Raw genomic sequence first — 23,936 nt, 5'->3', positions numbered from 1 at the left:
TGATTTGCCATTTCCTTCTCCAACTTATTTTACAGATGAGGAAACTGAGGCAAACAGGGTTAAGTGACTTGCCTGTAGCCATAGAGCTAGTGTCTGAGGCCATATTTGCTTTAAAGCACTACAGAAATGTGAGCTGATGTTATTGTCAGTCAATCAGTGAACATTTATTAAATGCCTACTACATGCCAGAAACTATTATTTAATTAGCCTACTTCTTTTTTATTAAAACCATATATTCTGTATATACCTATAAATGCACATACTGTGTCTCCCTTAACCCCATACATCCCTATCATAGGGTGTATATTCTTTAAAGACAAGAAGTGTTTTTGTTTTTTCTTTATTTTCCCAGGACTTAACATAGTGTCTGGAAAATTGTAGTTGCTAAATAAATGTTTGTTGATTGTTTAATGTCCTATCCCATTCCCACCCTCTGTGTAGACCCAGTTGTTTGGTCCAGGCTATCACTGGAATGATGTGGCTATTTTTTTAGAAAGAGAGAAAAAGGATAGATGAGAAAGAGAGAGAGAGAGAGAGAGAGACAGAGAGAGAGAGAGAGAGAGAGAGAGAGAGAGAGAGAGAGAGAGAGAGAGAGAGAGAGAGAGAGAGAGAGAGAGAGAGGCAGAGAATTTTGAAAGTAATGAAAATGATAAGTAGATTGTAGTATTTTCTTTCTATCTCTCTCATTTATGCATTTATGCTAGAATTATGATTTAGCTCCAGACTCAGTAATATATATGCTCCTTGAGGCCAGGTGTTTGTGCACCTTCTGACTTCATATCCCCAGCATGGGGGGTATTATAGACCCTTGTATGACCCAGAGCAAGTCACTTAAACCTAATTGCCTAGCCCTTATAATTCTTCTGCCTTGAAACTGATATTTAGTATCAGTTTTAAGACAGAAAGAAGATAAGGGTTTATTTTTTTAAATGTTTTTTATTGTTATCTCCCTGATAGAATGGAAGCTCCCTGAGAACGGGGTCTGTTTTCTCTTTGTCTTTGTATCCTCTGGCACATAGACATTTAATGAATGGCTATTGATGAACTTAACCATCCTAAGATATAAAAACCTTATAAGGAATTTTTATTCTTTGTAGATTCCAGAAATCTTCCCACTGTGGAAGAGGATACTGGGACTAGCTTCTTGATAACTTTGGTATCTATGATAACTATGCTCAGTCATTGAAGTTTAAGAGCACATTGGCTGCTTGCTCCCCACAACATACTGTTGATGATTGGTTAGCTCATGATTTGATGGTTCATCAAAACCTCCAGATTCTTTTTTCACATAAACTGTTTTCATGGGATGTCTTTCCCATTCTGTACTTTTAAGAATTGTTCATTTTTAGCCAATTGATGTCACATCATAAATTATTCTCATAGTTCTGCCCTCTTTATTCTGCTTTAATTCATATAAATCTTCCAAAGTCTATATGAAATCATATCTGATTCCCATCTGAAAGACTGGTTGGACATTGGACTTGGAGTCAAGATTTAAATTTCACCCACATATTTGGGCAAATCACTTAACCTTTGCATACCACAATTTCCTTATCTGCAAAAGGAAGATGGATTCACTAAACCTCTAAGGTTTCTTCAAGCTCTAATTCTTTTTTTTTTTAAACCCTTACCTTCCATCTTGGAGTCAATACTGTGTATTGGCTCCAAGGCAGAAGAGTGGTAAGGGCTAGGCAATGGGGGTCAAGTGACTTGCCCAGGGTCACACAGCTGGGAAATGTCTGAGGCCATATTTGAACCCAGGACCTCTCATCTCTAGGCCTGACTCTCAATCCACTGAGCTACCCAGCTGCCCCCAAGCTCTAATTCTTTGATCTCACATTTACATAAGATATATAAACTGGACTTATTAAGTTAATCTCTCTATAGCCTAAGCCAATTTAGCCTTTTGTATTTGAATTCCTTACCAATCCATTTCATCTGGAAATTTTCAGTCACCCAGTTGGTTGATTTTCAGGCTATCACTGGATTAATGTGCCCTCCTCCTTTTTATAGAGAGATAAAGGATAGAAGAGAGAGAAGGACAAGGGGAGAGAGAGAGAGAGAGAGAGAGAGAGAGAGAGAGAGAGAGAGAGAGAGAGAGAGAGAGAGAGAGAGAGAGAGAGAGAGAGAGAGAGAGAGAGAGAATGAGAACTTATGGAAATGATCAAATAAAATGATATGATACAACGGATTATAGTATTTTCTTTCTGTCCCTCTATTTTATGAATTTATGCTAGGATGATGATTTACCTCCAGCCTTCAGGCTCAATAAATTGATCAAACAAATTACACCAACCTCACATACCATCACTTCACTGAGACTGTGATTGGACTGAAGAGATTCTATGTCACATGTATTCCAGGGTGAAGGTGAAAGAATAGCTCTACTCCATTTTACATTCATTGGCTCAAGGATTTCAGATTAATGCCAGCCCCTTTCCTGGGTTTCTTACTCTTTCCAGTTCACAGAATTTCTCATTTCTTGATCTCATCAGTTGCACCATTCTTTTTTTTTATTTATTTAGTCATTATTCCTTGGTTAGAAGGATCACATTATTTCCCTCCCTCCCCTCCCCTACTCTTCCTGCAGCTGAGACGCAATTCCACTAGGTATCACACGTGTCCTTGATCAGAACCTATTTCCATGTTGGTGTTTGCATTCGGATGTTCATTTAGAGTCTACATCCCCCATCATATCCCCTCAACCCATGTGATCAAGCAGTTGTTTTTCTTCTGTGTTTCTACTCCCAGTTTTTCCTCTGAATGTGGATAGTGGTTTTTTCTCATAGATCCCTCCAAGTTGTTCAGGATCACTGCATTGCCACTAATGGAGAAGTCCATTGCATTAGATTGTACCACAATGTATTAGTCCTGGTTCTGCTCCTTTCGCTCTGCATCAATTCCTGGAGGTTGTTCCAATTCACATGGAATTCCTCCAGTTCATTATTAATAGTATTCCATCACCACCATAGACCACAATTTGTTCAGCCATTCCCCAATTAAGGGCATCCCCTCATTTTCCAATTTTTTTGCCTCCACAAAGAGCGCAGCTATGAATATTCTTGTACAAGTCTTTTTCCTTATTATCTCTTTGGGGTACGAACCCAGCAGGGCTATGGCTGTATCAAAGGGCCAACAGTCTTTTAGTGCCCTTTGGCAGTTGAACAAGGCAGTTTGGCAGTTCTTAAAATCACCTACATCACCTTTGAGATGTCTTGAAGTTTTTACTTCACTTTTACCCTGACCCCAAATCTAATAAGTGACATTTTAATTCTCTCTCTCTGAAACATCTCACATGCCTCTCCATCTGCATAGACATAACCTCAGTTAAGGTCCCCATCACTTATTTGTTGCATGGATCTTGCATTATCTTCTAATAGTTGGTCTCCCAAAAGTATGATCATCTTCTTTCCAATCCATCCACCTTAATACTCCTAAAACACAGGTTATGTCACTCTAGTTCAAAAATTTCTAGTGGCTTCCTATTGCCTTTATGTTAAAATGCAAATTCTTCTGTTTCTCAGTCAGCAACTCATAATAGACCTCTAACTTATGATTTCAGATATATTTCTCATTTTTTCTCTCACATATTCTATATTCTAATCAAGCTGGTCAGCTTTCTAGTACCTGTACATAACATTTTGTCTCTGATCTCTGCTTTTATCCATGATATTTCTCCTGTCTAGAATGCCGTCCTACTTTATTTCTACTTCTTGGAGTTCTGAACTTAGCCCACAAGACATTTCCTACACAAATCTTTTCATGATGACCTCAATAAGATTTGTCTCTTCCCACCAAAATTACTTTATAATCGCAGTCTATTTATTTTACCCCTTTTACTGTTATTTCTCACCAATTTGTGTACAAACTTCTTGAGGGCTGACTTTTTCTTTTTTGTCCTTGAATGTCAATCCCATAGCACAGTCTCTCACACAAGAGTGTTTAATAATTACTGAATGAATCAATGGACTTGTGGAAACCTCTTGCTTCCAGAGGGAAATAGTTACTTGTGTTGTAGGAAATAGATATGTATTTGAAGAAATGTGGCATAAAAGAAAGAATACTGGACTGGAATTCAAGAAAGGGGTTTGAATACATAAAATCATGGGTTTGGAATTAGAAAAGACCTTTAAAGGTAGATCATCTATTTCATTATTTTTATAGAAGAAGAAAATAAGGCTTTAAGAGTAAATTGACTTGTCCAAAGTCACAAGTATAGTAAATTGAAAAAATGAGATTTAAACCCTGTTCCTCTGACTCTTGTATAGTGGGAAGAATATTGGTATAAAAAATGGGGAGGGGAGAAAAGGAAATAAATATACATTACTGCTCTATTAATTTAAGTTATTAATATTATTTTGTGCTCATAAAAGATATTTATATAATCTAATAATTTATCAATATATATCATATTAACTTTCCTATATATAATAAATATATGCATTAATATTAGCTCTGGAATCAGAGGATATAGATTTGATTCTGTCAATAAGCATGACCAAACCTCCCTGGACTTCTTTTCTCTCATCTGTAAAATTAAGGAGTTTGGCTCAGGCTGCTGATGTCTCTCCCAGCTCTGAATCTATGGCTTGATGAGTCTATCCATCCAATCACACTGCCCTTTCCACAATGACATTTCTTGTAGCCATAGACAAGTCTCTACCCTTACATAGACTATAAGCGCCTTGTCTGTAAATGCTGATGATGATACTTGCTCTCACTGCCTCAAGGGAGGAATCAGGAAATGAACAATTTGCAAATTGTCACCAAAGTGGACCCTATAATTGTTACACATTAAGATTTCATCTCACTGTCCAATGATTGTCATGAAAATGAGATATTATTTGCCATTTTGGAAAAAACACAGAAAGATCTACATGAAATTATAAAGAGTGAATGAGCAGAACCAAGAGAACATTATATAAAGCAACAGAGATAGTGTTTGAAGAATGACTTGTGTGTGCCCACCTCTAGAAAAAGAAACTAAGTAATAGAAATAAGACATAGTTTAATTTATATATACATCTTTCTGTCAAATGATGCCTTTTCTAATGGGGGAGGGGATGAAGGGAAAGAGTTGCCTGGATATTTTAAAACAAATAAATAAATAAATTTAAATTAAAAAAGAAAATGAGATGCTATGTGCTATATGCTAACTTTAAAGCATTCAGTGAGCTCAAGCTACTGTTGCTTCCTTTTGTTGTATGGGTCTAGACCTGTGATTTCATCCATATGGGAAAACATTGCTGAGTAAAGAGTGAACTGTGGCTCCAAAACTCATGTGATGTAGATTTCATGTGATGTAGATTTCATGATGTTGTTATTCAGTCATTTCAGTCATGTCTGCCCCTTTGTGATCCCTTTTGGCATTTTCTTGGTAAAGATGCTGAAGTGGTTTGCTATATCCTTCTCCAACTCATTTTACAGATGAGGAAACTGAGGCAAACAGGATCAAGTGACTTGCCCAGGGCCACACAGCTCGTCAATGTATAAGGCTGGATTTGAACTCAGAAAGATGTCTACTTGACTTTAGGCCCTGCACTCTATCCACTGTACCACCTAGCAACTGTGGTTTTCATAGGCAGGATTTAAACCCAGGTCTTCCTGATCCGCTATTACCTGACACTTTTATTATTATTAATATTTTCTTTGTCTCACCTCTGCTGATGATAGTCTTCCTTTCTACTCACTTTACAGGTCAACAAGTTTTGGGCTTGGTAGAGAACCAGAGTGACTGGTACTTAGGAAACCTGTGGAAAAATCACCGACCATGGCCTGCCCTTGGAAGAGGCTACAACACAGGTAGGTCATGACATTTTCAAAATGTTCACATGACCTGAATGTATGACCTAAAAGCTCGTTTCAAATATCTTTGAATCAAAATACTGCAGTCCAGAGATTGCTGCCAATTCAGGAGCTGGTTTGGACTTTCAAGATCATCTATTCTGACTCCCTCATTCTGCCAATGAGAAAACTGAAGGGTCTTTAGAGAGTTAGTGAATTATACCATTAGCGTTGAAAGGGGGTCATAGAAACCATTTAAAAGAACTACCTTTTTTTGCAGATAAAAAAAAAACAACTAAAGCAGAGGGGGGAAGAGACTTTAAGGGATTATTGTATCATAGACTTAGCTCTATAATCATGATTTTATGATTCCTGTATATCACTACTAACTAGCCCAGAACCTTGTACATAATAGGTACTTAATCAATGCATGTTGGATTGAAATGGATGGTTGGTGACAGATGCCACTTTGGGGTCATACCCTCAGCCTCCATTCAGCTGCCCTTGACCTAATCCATTTGCCCAGCAGACATTCTAAACTCACCCAAGAAATGGAAGACGTCATCACAGGATTCTATAGATGGCACAAGCACTCCTCTTTGGTAGATGAGATTATAGCAAGGATGAGAGTGAGTCAGAAAGAGAACCAGAGACAAATCCTTCAAAGTGAATTCATTTACCTCCTGCCTTTGTCCAGAAGTATATAAACATACCTCATTGGACTGAATGGTTTAGGGTGACTACATGTAAAGTTGATTGGGCAAGACACTTGGAGTCAGGAAGAATTAAATACAAATACCACTTGTAATACATAATATCTGTATGACCCAAGCAAGTAGCTTAACCTCTTTCTCCTAATCTGTCAAATAGGTGGATTTTATTTGATGACTTTTAAGGTCTCTAGCTTCAAATCTATGATGTCATGAGCCTATGCTTTATGTCTGAAATATTGCATACTGAGGATGATATCCATTTAAAAGAATTCCTGTAATTCCTTTTGTAAGCAAATGTATTTCTTTAGTTATTTTTTTGGTTTGTTTTCTCATGAAATGAACTATGTTTTCTTTAAGCTGGAGGCACCCACTTTTGGGTAGGGGGGAGACAGGAAACCTAGAGTGAACCTTGGAGGAAACATTTATTTTCTTTCTTCAGCAGCAAATAATAAAAGAAAATGTCAGATAAAGATATACTACCTTGCCTCCAAGACAACAGCATAGGGGTCAGAGCTGTCCTACTAAAACAAAACAAAACAAAACAAAAATTGGGGCATCAATTCAGTTCACCAGGAGGTGGAAAAGGATGCAGTCTAAGTGGCAATTTATTGTATCTGATGAGACACCCCGCCCTCTCACAGTGGAAGGAAAATGTAAGAAAGGTACCAGGTGGGAGACATAGGCACACAGCCCTGCATCTAAATCACCTCTGCTACACAATTTATATGCCAGTGTGCTTGAGTTACTTCTCTCTCCATTGGTAACAAATGGGCAGAGCAGATGGCAAAAACTCTTTTTAAAGTGATGTGTCCATTTGAATAACCTGGTGACACTGAGTGGTCATTACAAGGGGATTTATGTTGCCTCGGAAGGGATTGGGTCTGATGAAGAGGATTTGTTATTAGAGAGAAGAATGGAGCCAGACTTCCTGAGATTAGACAGCCTGGGCTGTAGATTTTCATGGAGAATGTGGAAATTTTTCTTCATATTCTGCAAAATAACTTCACCTACAAGGTCTAGCCATACAACTTGCTCCCTGGAAAAGGGGTGTCAACATAGGTACTTGTGTTATAAAAAACACAAAACGTGGAGTCCAAAGTCTTAGGTTCAAGACCTAGTTCTACTATTGCACTTTTGTACGACTCTGGGCAAGTCACTTAACTGCCAGTACACCCCAATTTCTTCAAATGTAAATAGGGAAAACAGTACTTAAAGACCTGATCTTGAAGCATTGCCACATGAATTAAATAAAATGTAGGTCAAACATTTTGTCGCTATAAAGAAATACACATATGTTTATGTGTGTATAAAAATTTCCCATGTATCTGGATATTCAAGTATTATGTCAGAGATGCTTTCTCTCTGAATCCAGTACTCGCTCTGCTACCCAGAACATTTTAGGTAGAATTTGAGATTCATAAGAAGATGTGCTTCAATTGATAATATTCCACGACATTCATATACCCCAATGTGTTTAGCCTTTCTGTGATCTGTGGGCATCTAATTGGCTTCCAGTTCTTTGCTACCATATGCAATAATATGGAATTGGGTCTTGATCAATAACACATGTAAAACCCAGAGGAACTGCACATCAGCCACAGGAGAGGGGTTGGGGGAGGGCAGGGAAAGAACATGAATCTTGTAACCATGGAAAAATATTCTAAATTAATTAATTAAATAAAAATTTCCAAGACTTAAAAAAAAGAAAAGAAAATGCTGATATAAAATAATTTGCTGATTTGGGGTAGAGGTCTTTGGCCTCTTTGAAGTATATCCCTGGCATTGGAAATCTCTAGGACAAAGGTTGGAACTTGGAATCATTTTCCTCACATAATTCCAAATTGCTTTCCAGAATGGACAGTTCAGTTTATCCATCAACCATTCATTTGTGCACCCACCCTTCTACAACCCATCCTTTGTCATCTTTGCCAATCTCCTAAATGGGAAGTGAAATCTTCAGTTGTTTTGATTTGTGTCATCTTATTAGTGAATTGGAACAATCTTTCCTGTCTTCTAATAGTTTGTAATTCCTCTGTTGAGAATTGTGTTCATATCCTTTGACTGCTTATCTATTGGGAAATGGCTTTCCTGATGCCTTTCAAAGAGCCCTGTAAATAACAGCTATTATTACTATTGTCTACCTGTCAGGGTCATTGTGGAAATCAAGTGAAAAAATGTATGCAAAATGCTTTGGAGACCATAAAGCACTGTATTAATGCCAGCTGCTATTATGTTAGGGCCTTGGAATTTAATTCTCGAAAAAGACCTTAGGCAAACCTTGCATTTTATAGAAGATGAAACTGAACTCCGTAGAGGTTTAGTGATTTGTTCAAGGTCATCCAGGTAATCAGTAGCAAAATGAGAATTTGAACCATAGTCTTCCCTCTCTAAATCCAGTGCTCTCTACTACCCAGAACATATTATTATTTGAGAATATGAGATTCAAACATTAGAGAGTGTGATGTGATTGACAAGAGTCTCTCAGACACAAGAAATAAAGTATAAGATTGCCAACAGAATTCTTTATATGTTGACATGGACCTTCTGATTGGAGAACCTATAGACCCCGTCTCAGAATCATATTTTTTAATGTGACAAATAAAATACATAGGATTACAAAGAAAACCAACTTTACTCAAATACAGTTATCATTTTCCCCCCTGATAAGCAATTGCATGAACCCCAGCATAAGAACTCTCAATGTAATATGTTCCTCTTTTTGGCATAGAAGGAAGAATAATACACAGACTATAAATAGCAGAGTCGTGATTGCCCTTTGGGTCTTCTAGGTCCCCATTCCCTACCTTATCTGGTCCACTACATTGCCTCTTTCTATTTGCCAGGAGTTTAAAGCAATATTCCTAAAATTTTGTATGCCCATGTTCTGTTTTCTGGAAGATCATCATAGCAAAGCCTGGAGGAAAATGGCATTTGAGTCCCCAGATGGCATGGCCTCCCCTTGCCATTAGTGTTTGTAGCAAGAGAAATGACCCAGGTCACCTCCCACTTACTGTCCTTCTGGTCTTGATTTTTCTTACTCTTTCATCAGGTGAGTCTGTGAGATGGAGAGAAAAAGAAGATCATTCCCCCAATTCCATTCCCATTCAGGCCACTTACAACTAAATCCCATCTTGGCTGTAAATCACTAATATGATTCAAGAACAGCTGCCATTTCAGCCACCAATTAAGGAATTCTTGGGCAAAATTAATAAAACTCCTATATCCTGGCCGATGAATAGGCAGACAAAGCAGACAGAGGTAGCTTAGTGGTGCAGTGGATAGAGCACTGGACTCTGATCAGGAGTCAGAAAAACCTGAGTTCAAATATGACCTCTGATATTTACTAGCCATGTGACCGTGAGTAATTTACTTAACCACTGTTTACTTCGGTTTCCTCATCTGTAAAATGGGTGTAATAATAGCACCCACTTCTAAAAATAGTTGTGATGACCAAATGAGATAATATTTGTAAAGTGCTTAGCACAATGTCTGGCATATAATAAGCATTACAAAGATTTGAGCTATAATTATTATTAAGGAAGGTTTACTCAGGAGATGGAAGCTTCTGCAGTAAGCCTGGTTATAGATATGTAATTTAGAAGTGGAAGTTATGGAGGCTCAGTGTATTAAGAGTCAGGTCCAGGGATAGGAGGTCCTGGGTTCAAATCTGATCTCAGACACTTTCTAGCTATGTGACCCTGGGCCACCCATTACCTAGCTGTTACTGATATTCTGCTTCTAAGATGGAAAGTAAGGGTTTAAAAAATACAAGAAATAAAATTCAGTTTTTTTTATTTTATTTTAAAAGACCTATTAACCTTTACCATGTTCGAGAGAGAGAGAGAACAGTGGACAGAGTCTAAAATTTGGAGACTTGGGTTTGAATCTTAGTTCTGGACCTCAGACAAATCACTTTCTGTCTTTGGCCCACAATTTCTTCATCTTTCATATAAGTAGTTTGGGCTAAAGTAGGGCTTTTCAATCTGGGGTCCACAAACTTTTAAAAAATTGCTAGGTAGATAGACACATAGATACATAGATAGTGAGAATGTACTTCAATATAATTGGTTTCCCGTGTGATCCAATGGATTTTGTCCAACATGATTCTGAGAAGGAGTCCTAAGCTTCACTAGATTGCCAAAGGGTCAGGACCCAAAAAAACATTAAGAACTCCTAGACTAAATGATTTTCAAGGTTTCATGATACCCAGAACTCCAGGCCACTCAATCCCAACTCACTCCCCTTCTAAACCTCAAACTAGGAATTAATTCCAGTTCTAGAGTTCATATATCCATCACTGGACAAAACCTTATTGCCCATCTTTTCGTGACTGTTCACTCCATACTGGAATATTTCATAAGGAATGCTAGCTAGAACAGATAATGATTTAGTTGCTACTTTGAGCTTCTGATTTATATCAGAGATACAAAGACAAAAATGAACTACCCTCACCCTCAAAGAACTGACATTCTCCTAGGAAGAAATAAGAAGCACACAGTTTAAGAAACCTAAAATATATTCAATGTAATTTGGGACACTGGAAGCCATAGTAATGGAGGACAGAACAAGGAAAGCTTTCCTGAAAGAAATGCCTTTTGCATTAATTCTAGGAAGAAGGTTAGGATTCCATGAAGTGAAAAAAGATGAATAAGTCACCAGCTCTAACTCTGTGTATGTTCTCACATTCCAACTTGGATAGTTTTGAATATGGTGTTTGGACTTTTACTGGTAAATATTTATGGAATGCCTACTGTGTTCTGGGCAATGCAGAGAATTAAAACGTCTTGCAGTTGGGAGATACCATAGAGATCATCTAATCTAGGACATCTTTTCTGTCTTCAAGGCTCAACTCAGGGGATCTCATTTTCCACACCTGATCCCCATTTGAGATTTTCTCATTTGCCTCATTTCACTCCAATTTCCAAAGAAGGAAGATGAGGAAGAGAAGAGGTAGGGAGGAAGAGGAGAAGAAGTTTTGAATGTATCATTGAGCCTTTCCCCAAGAGCTAAGATGAATAGATTTAGAGATAGAAGTAAACATTGGAAACCATCACGTCTAAATGCACCCCTCCATTTTTTGTCTGAAGAAGTGAGGCACAGAATAGTTAAAGGGCTTACCCAATTTCACATAACCAGTAAGTCAATAGTACTCCTGATTTCCAATCCAATATACTATGGCAATGCTACAGAACTAAAGGAGATATGACCTTAAAACCAGGAATACTTCAGTTTGACGTCTGCCTCTCAAATCTACCAGCTGTATTTCTCTGGTCCAGTAGTTTAACCTTTCAGTCCTTTAGGTAATTCTCTAAAACTATTAGTTGCTGAAGAGGTACAACCTGCATTAGTGGAAAGAATACTCATCCAGGATTTTATCAATGAAATCCTAGATCTAATCCCTAATACCTAATCTTCTCCATTCATAAAGTAGTTTTCTTTTTACATATATTAATTCATTTGCCTTTCACTACAACCTGATAAAGAAGGCTATTATCCCCCATGGCACTGATATAGAAACAGAGGTTCAGAAAAATCATGTCAATTGCCCAAGTCCCTATGGCTATGGCTTAAAACCAAGTTCTATGTCATTTTTAATATGCCATGTAGCTGTTTGTTGGAAATTATCAGTATAAAGACTACTTCCATGTATGACAATTAGTGCATTAGACCAGAGGTATCAAAACCATCCCAGCTTGAATTGAGAGAAGGCAACTAGGGGGCTCAGTGGATTGAGAGCCAGGGCTGGAGTCAAGAAAACCTTAGTTCAAATCTAGCCTCTCTGTGACCCTGGGGAAGTCAATTAAGTAGATTCTTCTGCCTTGGAACTGTAACAGTTAAAATTAGTTTCTCTGCTAAAAGTATTATATTTTTATGAGATTTATTAAAGATTAAGAAATAAAGAAAATACAAAATAAGAAAGCACGTGCAACCAACATCTTGCCCGCCTGGTAGAGAGCCACGTGAGCCTAGAAGCAGAAGCGAGAGAGGGGCTGAAGTAGACGGAGTCAGTTTAAATACAAATTGTGTTCTTGCACTCAGGTGAGGACTCAGGGTGAGATTTTAAGGAATTCTGGGAACTCCCAAAGACTTCTGGGAATTGAAGTCCGAGGTTCAAATCTCCACTTTTATATTTCTCTGTTTGATCCTATTGGGAAAAGCTTCCCCAAAAGAATCATGAAAACATAATCAACTTAAAGATTACAACAATTTGAGGATAAGAGGAAAAAAGAACAAAACCAGTAATTGCTAGATGCATTGACAAAAAGCCAATTAGGGGGTATTCCCCTTTGTCATTAAAGTATACATACAAATAAATGTTCAATCAACCACACCCAAAGTTCATTCTTGATCTTCTCATGCAGCTTCTGGTCTGGAGGCATCTTCATGGTGTCTTCTCCAAACAGTTCAGTTTCTGGATTCAGAGAGGTCGCATGTTTCTTAACCTAAAATTCTTCTCAAAAGAAATTTAAACTTTGCACTTTAAAATAATAATATTTTTACATTCCCCCATTAAGAGGGTGATTGAAAAACACAGGGATCACTTAGGGATGCATGACTGAGTTATGAAGTATATGAATCAATTAGTAAGAGAAATTAAAAAGACATCAGAAAAATCCAAATAAAAAATATAATTTCTGGATGAAATATAGACTATCAAAGTCTTATGTGTAAAAAGTCTAAGTAAAGGAAAAGTAAATCTATAACAGGTCCTTGAATCAGGGCCCAATTAAAATGACCTAAGCAAGTAAGCATTTACCCAATCAGTAGCCAGGACTACAGAAAGTTGCCACACTAGAAAAGATAGAAAAGGGACTAGATTATAGAAGTCACATAGGAGCCAAGTTTGGGATACTCATCTGTAAGTATTTTCAGAGTGAGTATGGATACAAGGAAGGCCTACATCTTAACATATGTTAAGCATCTCAACCTTGAGTCTTCACTCTAGTCAGGTCTTTTGTATTGGCTTAGAAGTGCATCAATGCGTCCTGGATTGGTTTATCTTTGGCCCTATGCAATGGTTCTGTTGTATATCTTGTCCTGGAATCAGACAGAATCATTAAGCAAAGTCCCATAATTTTGTTAAACAATTAGTGGCATCATTTTTATAGTCTCAAGCTTTTGGGGGCATGCATTGGCATTATAGCAAATGTATTTTAAACTTATATTACTGCAAAATCAAAAAAATTAAAGAAAACTTTAATACTGGTGACATGTGCTTCAAATATAAAACAGAGAGAAAAAATAAAAAACTGAAATAGTATATTGCACATGCAAGAAAAATATAATAAAATAGTTTTTAAAATAAAAATGTAGCTTATAATCATTGACACTGTGTCAGCTAAGAAAATATAGAATACAAGGCTTTCTCACCAAAAATGAGATCCATTTCTTCTTCATATCTGACCATGATCCACTGTGAGTACAAGCTCAAATCTCCATTTTTACAGAACCAATACCTAGTGTTGATTCTAAGATGGAAAGTAAGGGTTTTAAAGAAAAAAATATATATGCATATATGTATACATATATACATATATATAATTGGGAAATATTTAACAAAATAAGTAAAAATACAATAGACCTTATATAATGCTAATTTGTGGTTTTCTACATTATATGTGACAGCTTGGATCTATAATTATATAAGGTTTAATTACTCTTGTTTCTATTTAAGTTTAATACCATTATGCTAGACCAGGAGGATAAGATAGGCATTTCAAGAGTGGGAGAGGAGAAGGAATATCAAATAAAATTCATACTAGGGCCATAGAATTTAATGACAATAGGAATCTCAGAGGACATATAATCCAAACCCTTTATTTTACAAACGAGGACACTAAAGACAAGATTTGCCTTTAGTCCCACAAGCATTAAGTGATAGAGGAAAGATTTGAATTAAGATCATCTGTTTTCCAAATTCAACCACTTTTTTCAGTGGATTTCATACCAGAATGTAATTTAGAGAAATTCTAGTTCAGGATGCAGCTAGGTGGCTCAATAGGTTGAGAGATGGGAAGTCTCTGGGTCCAATTCTGACCTCAGACATTTCTTGGCTGTGTGACCCTGGGCAAGTCACTTGACCCACATTGCCTGGCCTTACTGCTTTTCTGCCTAAAACCAATACATAGTACTGATTCTAAGCCAGAAGGAAAAAGTTTTTAAAAAAAGGGGAGGGGGGAAGAAAATCTAATTCAGGCTCCTCATTTTACAGATAAGACCATTGACACTTAGCAAGGAAAATAAATTGCTTAGGGTTAACAGATAGTAACAGACATCCCATTCAAAGTCATGGCCTTTGACTCCAAATCCAGTGAACCACTGAGCCTCTCCAGTTTGCAAAGATGTTCGTGAAAAACCCTCCATTTTCTAAGGCAGAGACCACGCATATTGGTCTTTCCTCCAAGCCTTCCACCCTACTCCCTTTAAATCCCTTTCCTGGCTTTAGAATGGCCTTTAAAAGAAAAATTATTGCTCCTCTTAATTTCTTGTCTTGGAGCCAAGTTGTTCAATCCAACAAGCTGTTTTAACTGCTGTACCATGACTCTTTCCTTGGCCCATCTAATAAAACTTGGCGTGTGACCTTATCGAACATTTTGCAGAAACATCGGCTCCAGAGTGTTCCGCCCACCCGATTTCTCCTTGGTATCTCTGAAAAACCCCTAGCAAGGTAGCTAAAAATAAATAAATAAATAAAAAATCTCCCTCCCATCTATCTGCTTTGGAATGGGTGGTCTCTAAGGTTTTTTGGCCTAAGATTTACAAAAGGGAGACGGTATTTGCCCCTCTCTTTTCACCCACTCCTCAGCAGAAATTTGCCAATTCAAATCGTTTCTTAGCCGTATCTTTCTTTCTTGAAATCACTTGCTGGAAAAAGTGTACATTTCATTTAAGATTCCAGAATCTGACAGATAACCCCTCTCTTCCTCCCTTCACCCCTCCAGACACCCTGCTCACTGGCCTTTCCTAAGCCTATTTTCTCTGTCTACCTGATCTCCTAATCCTTCTTCCTAATGCACAGCCACATCCCTCCTCCGCTCAAATCTCTTAGTTGCCAAATCCAATGGCCTTGCCTCAGTTCTCCTTCTCCTTGACCTCTCTGCAGCCTTTGACACTGGTGATCAGGCTCTCCTCCTTGATTCTCCATTGTCTCTAGGTTTTCAGAACACCACTTTCTCCTGGTTTTCCCCCTACCTACCTGAATGCTCCTGCTCTATCTACTTTGCTCAATCCTCTTCTAATCTGGTGTTCTATTGTGGGGCCTCTTCTCTTCTGTTTCTCTACAGCTTCACTTGGGGATCTCATTAGCTTCCATGGATTTAATTACTATCTATGCTGATGATTCTCAAATCTACCTGTCCTGCCCCAACCCCTCTGCTGACCTCCCATCTCCCATCTCCAACTGTCTTTCATATATCTCAAGCCAGAAGTCCAGTAAACATCTTAAACTCAACATGTCCCAAAGTAAAAGTCTTTCTCTTTTCCCTTAAATATTCCCCCCCTTCTGGGTTCCCTGATATGACAGAGGGTATCAGCATCCCAGATCTAAGCTGTGGCCAAAGCCTGACAGTTCATTTTTGTAGCATCTCTTGAATGGGCCCCCTTCTCTCTTCTGATACTATCATGACTCTGGTGCTGGTCCTCATCGCCTAAAACCTAGATGATTGCAATAGTTGCTGGGGAGGGGGTCTGCCTGACTCAAGTCCCTCCTCATTCCAGTCATCTTCCATCCAGCCATTGAAATAATTTTCCTAAAACACTGTCATGTCAAAGCCATAGTCAGTAATCTCCAAAGACTCCTCATCACCTCTAGGATCAATACAAAATCCTTCACTTGGCATTCCAAGCCCTCCATCACCTACCCCTCTCCTACTGGAAAAGTACTACTTACGACTTACTCCTTGACACATACTCTTTGATCCAGGGAGGACGCTGACCTCCTGCTTACTCCAGGAACAAGACCCTCCACCTCTCAGCTCTGGACATTTTCTCTGGTTCTCCCCTAGGCTTAGAATGATCTCCCTCCTCATTTCTATTTCCTTGCCTACCAAGTGGAATCACTTCTTCTGCAGGAGGCCTTCCTCAACCGCTCTTCATTTTAATGCCTTCCCCCTCTTAATTATCCCCCATTTATCCTGTATATAACTTACTTTGTACATTTTCTTTTCTAATTGTTTCCCCCATTTGATTATGAGCTTCTTGAGGTAAAGGACTGGGTTTTATCTCTTCTTGTATCCCTACAGCTTAGCACAGAGACTAACACATAGTAAGCCCTCAATAAATATTGATTGATTGATTGATTGATCAGATGCCCTCAATGGCTTAATTGCCTTTAAGTCAGGATAGAATACATGCTTCTTAGCCTAGTATTTCAGCCCTCCCCCAGTCTTTCTGGCCCTCTTCTTGTCATGTTTCCTCCCCATCACTAGCCTTTCTTTTCTGCCTTATACTCCAGTTTCTGTCCCGAAACTTTAGTCTCCTTTTGGCGAATATTTAATATCTAATAGCTGGACCCAGACCTACCATCATGCTGCCTTCTGTATGCTGCAAGGCAATATTTGTTTGTTTGTTTGTTTTTTATCTCTAGCTCTGGCCTCTCGGTCAGGATAGGACTTGTGTTTTCCCTTGTACAAAAAACTCCCTAGTGCAGCACTCCCTCTACCAGTGCAGGTGACCACCTCCTCTGGAAAGCTTGGTGTTAAAGTTCCCTAAATCATGAAGGCTTTAAGATGCTTCCCCAGACTTGTAGATGGTATATTTCAAAGGTGGGACTTGAATCTCGGTCTTCCTGGCTTCAAGGCTGGCTTTATGTCCACTAACTAATGTGTCTCCAATATGTACACCGAAAAAGAAATGAATAAATGTTTGTTGGATAAACACAGAAAAGAAAAATGCAGATATAGAAACTTCAGGAGCTAAGTAGCCCAATGGATGAAGAGCTGGGCCTGGAGTCAGGAACATCTGAGTTCAGATTTTATCAAGGAGGAAGAAGAAGAGGTGAAGAAGGGAGGGGGATAGAGGAGATAAATGAAGAGGAATGGAGGTGGAGGGGAGGAAGAGGAGGAGGAGGAGGAGAGCAATGAAGGAGGGAGGAAGAGGCAGAGGAGAGGAGAGAAGGAGGGAGCTGGAGAGGAGAAGGAGGGGGTTTTGAAGTTAACATCAGATAGGAGAGAGCCTTAGCTTTTCATATGTGGATGGTGTCTCTTATACAAAGGATAAGGTGCCTGGGGCCTTGGAAGCCACAATCCATTTGGAAACTCGTGAAAATAGAGCAGACTCATTTACTGAGGGAAAGGTAAAGGAATCTGGCCCCAACATGAAAGCACAAGGGACTTGTTGCCACAGGCACCATGAAATCAAACGTGGCCAGCTAGTCATAAAGCATTCAGCCAGGAAGCCTGCAAGGGCCGACTGCCACACCATTTATCAGCACCCACTCTGCCAGCCTTTTTCATCACCTTTTTCATCACCCTGGGCCAGAGCTGGTATTAGACCAGGGAAAAAATGGCCCAAAGCTAGGACCACCATCCACCAGGTCATTGTTCTTAGCTTCGAAATGAAAAAGGAAAGGGGGCAGGGAGGGAGGGAGGAACACACACAAAAGCCAGGTGGAAAACAGTGATAATAACTGGTCAGCATTTACCTTGAACAAATGTCTTTTTTTGTATTGTCCCCTGATTTTCTTCAGGAAGTCTCATGTGTGTGTTCTGCAGGAATATCCTATGATACTTTGTAAAATGTTGATTGGCTTCTAATTAGCAGTGGTAAATAGAGGAATCAAAGGCTTTCCGTTCCTTTTCCCTCATCATTCTAGGCATTAGTACAAGAAAGGAGGGTGGAACCTGTGTGACTTTGGAAAAGTCTGAATCTCCAAGGGCCTCATAGTTTTCTCATTTCTAGAGCTTCTGAGGTCCCACCAGGCTGTAGTTCTATGGTCCTATAATATTATAATTATAATAAGAATGCAAAAAAAGGAGGGTGGATGTAGCCATTGGGTTAGACCATGAGAGAAAGATAAACAGTTCTGGAGTAGGGGAAGAGGAAAATATGCAATCTAGAGGATCATAGGATTTAATGATGAAAGGATCTCAGGGACATCTAGTGCAATCCCTTTATAAATGAGGACACCAAGCCAAGAGATGGTAAACTTACCCATGCTTAAATGGACCTCTAAACTCGGAGGAGAAGGGTATTATAAGAAGCATATAAAATGTTCCCCCAGCAATCCATAGCTCTGAGAAACTCTAAATTGACTGCAGGAACTTTGACTGAGAGCAGGGGTGTGGGACCTGATTCTGGATTTGCATTTTCCATAGTGCTCATGATAGTATTGGATTCTGTCTCTTCTTCCCACCCGCTGTTTGAATTATGTCTTTGTTTATGGCTGCTGTCCAGGGACTAGAAATTGTAAGATTTAAATTAATATCCAATAACTCTAAGTGTTGTATTTTATAAAGTTTATTAATAATCACTTGAAGTAGAAAGAAAATAAACTAAAAGAAATAAAAGTTCAAACCTAATTATCTATCAAAAAGTAAATCCACGTATGTAGATTCTCCTGCCTGGCATAAAGCCAGCTTTCACCACTGCAATCACTGGAAGAGAGAGTGAGGTGGGGCTACACAAAACTTATATCCTCCCTACATTAGCACGTAATGTGAGAAGGAACTGGGAGAGAGAGTTTCTGGGGAGCAGATCCTAATTACACAAAATCCAGGGATTGAATCCTTTCTTTGATTGAGCCTTAGAATGGTATAGCAGAGTGGTGTCCAACTGAAACAGAAACAGGGGTCACTAAACTGCAATAAGGTTCTTCATAAGCAGCATATTGACTTAGAAAACTTCCCATTAATATTATCTATATTTTATTGTATTTTTATTTATTTTGTTAAATATTTTAAATTAAAATTTTTAAACCTCAACTTTCTATGTTAGTACCAATTGCTAAGACAGAAAAGTGGAAAGGGCTGGGCAATTGGGGTTAAGTGACTTGCTTAGGGTCACACAGCTGGGGTAACTAAGACTAGATTTGAACTGAGAGGTCCTCCTAACTATAAACCTGATTCTCTATCTGTTGTGCTACCTAGCTGCCCCCCCAGTTACATTTTAAAGTGGTCTGGGTACTGGGGTGTATTGTAAGCCAATACCTCTGAGAGAGACACACAGAGACAGAGAGAAGATAGGTTTTTATTTGGGGGAAAGATTCCTTGATAATGAGGGTCTTCCATTAAAACATGACTAGAGAATATTGTCTCCTTGATGAGCATGTAAGCTCCTTGTTAGCAGAGATTGTTTTTGCATTGTATTCTAACTCTTAAGTATCTGGTATATTATAAAGGTTCAATAAATGCTGTTGGCCCACTGGCTGACTTACTATGGCATTAGGATTGGCCCTGAGTTCTATGCCAGAAGATCTTAGAGCAGTCCAGGGTAGTAGAAAGGACAAAAACTTTAGTCAGAGGACCCAGGTTCAAATCCCAGTTCTAAGACTTTCTTGGACCTTGGGCAGTTCAGTCCACTTTCCTTTTCCTTGGTTTCTCTGTTTACAAAGTGCAGTTTTTATTTGCTGTTCTTTAAAGTCTCATCTAGCTCTGAGTCCTGTGATCCTATCAATCCCTGGCAAGCTAGAAAGGCTTTGAGTTCAGGATTAGTGATGAATTCATTTCCTGTTGTCCAAGAATCTGCCCAGCTAAGTTCATAGAGGATTAACATTAGAAGATTGGATACCAAGTGATGAATATTTTGGCTGCTGGAATTCATGAAAACATTTTTTCACAGAAGAGGTTTTGTGATCTGCATAAATGGAGACATTACCCATACTGATGAAGCCATAGATCTTCTAATATAAAGAACCAGGGGGAAGAAGGAGAAAAGCAACACTTAACACCGATTACCATATGCATAACCTGTGCTTTTGCAGGAGATAAATTCCATCAGCATTTCATTTAAATTTAACAAAATGAACTCAAGTCCTGCCACTACCTAAGTGACTTTGGGAAACTTACCTCTCTCAGTCTCAGTTTCCCTGTGTACAAAACTAGGAGGTTGGACTGGATAGACTCTCAGGTCTCTTCTGCTTCTGAGGCTATAATCCTGTGATTCTCCTGTTCTGTGGTACCCTGCCATGTGGGCTAAAATCACAGACCTGACAGGAGCTACCCACATCACCTTAGGCAAATCATTTTAGCTCTTTGGACCTTAATTTTCTCATTTCTTATAATGTCATCTCTGTGCCAATCAGTGCCCTATGTGTTGGGGAGACAAATATAAACAATTAGAAACATACTCTCTTCTCTCAAAGAGTTTACATTAAATAGGGGAAGATATCACATAAAATGTCTGCAAAATAAAGGAATGGCAGGTTTAGATGGCTTCTCATGTCCCTTCCTGCTCTCGGGCCATAATCCTCTGACCATCATATTCCCTAATGCAATCCATTTTCCTCCCAGAACTGGTCCTATTTCTATAACTCCCAATTTCCTTAGATAGTTTTATGGCATATTTGACATTTGACAATGACAGGTCAGTTGGGTTTGATTCTTCAAAATGACACATTGGCTTCTGCAATGGCTAAGCAAGGACCATGACAAATAAGGTGTTCCTCAGCTCAAACCATTTCTTAAAAGATTAATATTTGCTCAACACTCATCATTCTCTGAGAAAATAGCTCTATGTGCCAAGTGGCCTCCAGAATATCCAAGCGGTCCAGTAACTGGCAGCAGTCACTGTCAACTATTAAGAGTACTCTTAAGAGGCAATTTGGTATATCAAGTCAGACACTAGACTTGGCTTCTAGAAAACCGAAATTCCAATTTCAGCTTCGATACTTGGTAGTTATATGATACTAGACAAATCACTTTGCCTGTATATGCCTCAGTTTCCTCATTTATAAAATGATGTTAGATTCAATGGTCTCCAAGGCATCTTTTTAGCTCTAAAACTATGATTCCCATTCAAAAAGCCACCAATCCAGTAGAGACCCTCAGCCCCTCTCCCCTAGAATACTTTATCAGCCTCAAGCCTCTCCCAGCACTAGGCTATCCTCCAATCATCTACAAAAGTGGTTTTCCTAAAGCATAGGATTAACCATGTTATTCCTATTCCATATTCACCCTCTATAAACTCCAATGGCTCCCTTTTTCCTTCAGAATCAAAATTCTTCACTTGGCATTAAAACCCTTCACGATCTGTCTTTGCAACTCTCTAGTCTTCTTATATTTTATTTCTCTCTAGGTACACTATCTATGAAGCAGTTTCACTGATCTGCTTGCCACTGAAGTCCATAGCATTGTCAAATGTTTCAGTGTCAGAAAATGTTAGGATTTTATCAGTGGAAATCACTTTCAACTCTATGGACCATTCTATTTAATTGGAGGCTGAAATCTTCCATATCTTTTGCCTCCCCCATGAGGACAGCTTTCTGTTTTATCTTCACCTCTAAATACAGTTCTTTGCACAGAGTAGGTGCTTTTAAAAAGTGTTGCATTCATTCAAAAATTTTATATTTTAAATTCTGCCCTCTGTAAAATAAGGACAATATCGTGTATATTGCTTGTCTCCAAGGGTTTTTTTTTTTATTTGTTTCTTTTTTTCTTGGAGAAGGAAGTCCTCTGTAAACCTTAATGTGCTTTGCAAACCTCAAAGCAGTATATATTCTAGGATTTTGAGTTATTAACTGAAAAACAATGTTACACAGTGGGAGAACTCTGACTTCCAAGAACCGGGGATCAAATCTTGCCTCTCTTGTTTGCTCCCTCTGTGTAGTTTTAGACAAATCACCTCCCTTCCCTAGGCCTCAGTTTCCTCATCTGTAAAATGAGAAGGTTGAACCATATGTCCTCTGAGATTCTCTTTCCAGTGGAGCTATGCTCCTAGTTTTTTAGGTCTCCATTTATGGCTCTTTGCTGCCCTCAGCTGGACCCTGGCTTCTAGTGCCTGCCCCATCTACCTGACCTGTGCCCATCAGAGGGGCAGGGTTGAAGCCAGCTTTCATGTGAGTCAAGCCTTTAAAAAAACCTGAGAGGATGTTAGAGGCTTCAGCAGAATTTGTCTGCAGTGGAGCTAGATCTCCAAATGGCATCATGATAGGGGTTGTAAAGACCTAAGCAGAAATGAGGAGGGCCTTGGATAGGGAGCTCACTGGGTATGTGAGTGGGGGAGACCTCAAAAAGTCTAGGGTCTATGAATTTGGTTTTTAAAAAATATTTTTATAATACTTCACTATAATTGGTTTCCTTTGTAATTTTAGGTATTTTTTCTGATGCATTTGAAAGCACAATCCTGAGGAGTCTGCCAAAGGGGCTTATGGTACAAGAAAGGTTAAGAATCCCTTTTTTAGATCAAGAAGGGACCTTGAAATCCATCTAGCCTAACCCCTTCATTTAAAAATGAGAAACTGATGCTCAGAGAGGTAATATGTTTGCAAAGTTGTCTGATTCCCACGTCCATGGATATTCCTCCTCTTCCCCCAGCCCCTGCAGACAAAAAAGAGAGAAATGAATTGTCATGAGTTTAAATATCCTAAAGCAGAGACCTCACCCTGCTATCCATCTTCCACCCTCCCCACATATTCTACTAGCTCCCTAGTGCCTCCAAGATCAAGTGTAAAATCCTTCATTGGGCACGTGAAGCCCTTCACAACTTGGCCCTCTTGGAACCCTCCAGTCATCTTACAGTTTACTTTCCTCTATGCATGCTACTTAGGATGCGACTCCACTTACTGCTTGTCACCAAAGACCATGGCATTGTCAAATATCTCAGTGTCAGAAACTTTAACTTATATGCTCACCTTTAAGTCTTGGGCCCCAGGAGTCAGGGTAGGAAGACAGATGAACTCTGGCTGGGTAAAAGTTGCCCTGTGCTAGAATGAACTTCCTCACCAGTAAAGTGAGAGCTTTGAACTCAGTGGCCTCTGATGCCCTTTCCTCATCTAAGCTGACTCTAAGTAAGAATAAAGTGACTCTAAATAAGCACTTTAAAGTTGTTTGCATATATTTGGTACATTTACATGTTTCTATAGACATGCGAATAGAGAGAGAGTTATATGTGCATGTATATATGTGTGTGTCCTAGATTTGGAAGGAGAATTAAGGGGAAGAGGGAGATGGAGAAGTGAAAATAGAGAAAGAAAATGGGAGGGAAAGAGAGGGAATGGGAAGGAGAGGGAAAAGGGGAGAGAGAGAGAGAGAGAGAGAGAGAGAGGGAGAAACAAAGACAGGCAGAAAGGAGAGGGGTGGAGGAGAAGAGGGAGGTGAGAAGGGGGAATGGAAGAAGAATATGGAGAAAGAGTAGGTGAAGGGAGAGGGAGATAGAAAGAAGGGTGAAAAATTGGCAGATCCTCCTCCTTCTAAAAATGATGGTCCTCAGAAGAGACTCACCAGTAAGGAGAACAGGGCATAAGGATAGAGGTTTCTCCAGAGTGGCAAGGCAGCCAGCTTGGAG

At 39.0% G+C, this 23,936-nt stretch overlaps 1 protein-coding gene across 2 annotated transcripts in view; it reads left to right on the top strand.

The window, feature by feature from the left end:
- LARGE1 (LARGE xylosyl- and glucuronyltransferase 1) overlaps positions 1–23,936 on the top strand; it is a 612,082-nt gene that overhangs the window by 478,691 nt on the left and 109,455 nt on the right. For both annotated transcript variants that reach the window (XM_001366359.3, XM_056798822.1), the window contains one exon: positions 5,698–5,802. In XM_001366359.3, the coding sequence (XP_001366396.1) occupies positions 5,698–5,802 (105 nt within the window). The remainder of the gene's footprint in view (positions 1–5,697; positions 5,803–23,936) is intronic.

Source organism: Monodelphis domestica, chromosome 5 (genome assembly GCF_027887165.1).
Source record: "Monodelphis domestica isolate mMonDom1 chromosome 5, mMonDom1.pri, whole genome shotgun sequence".
In the NCBI taxonomy this organism is placed as follows: domain Eukaryota; kingdom Metazoa; phylum Chordata; class Mammalia; order Didelphimorphia; family Didelphidae; genus Monodelphis; species Monodelphis domestica.
This window is presented reverse-complemented; position numbering and strand designations above follow the sequence as displayed.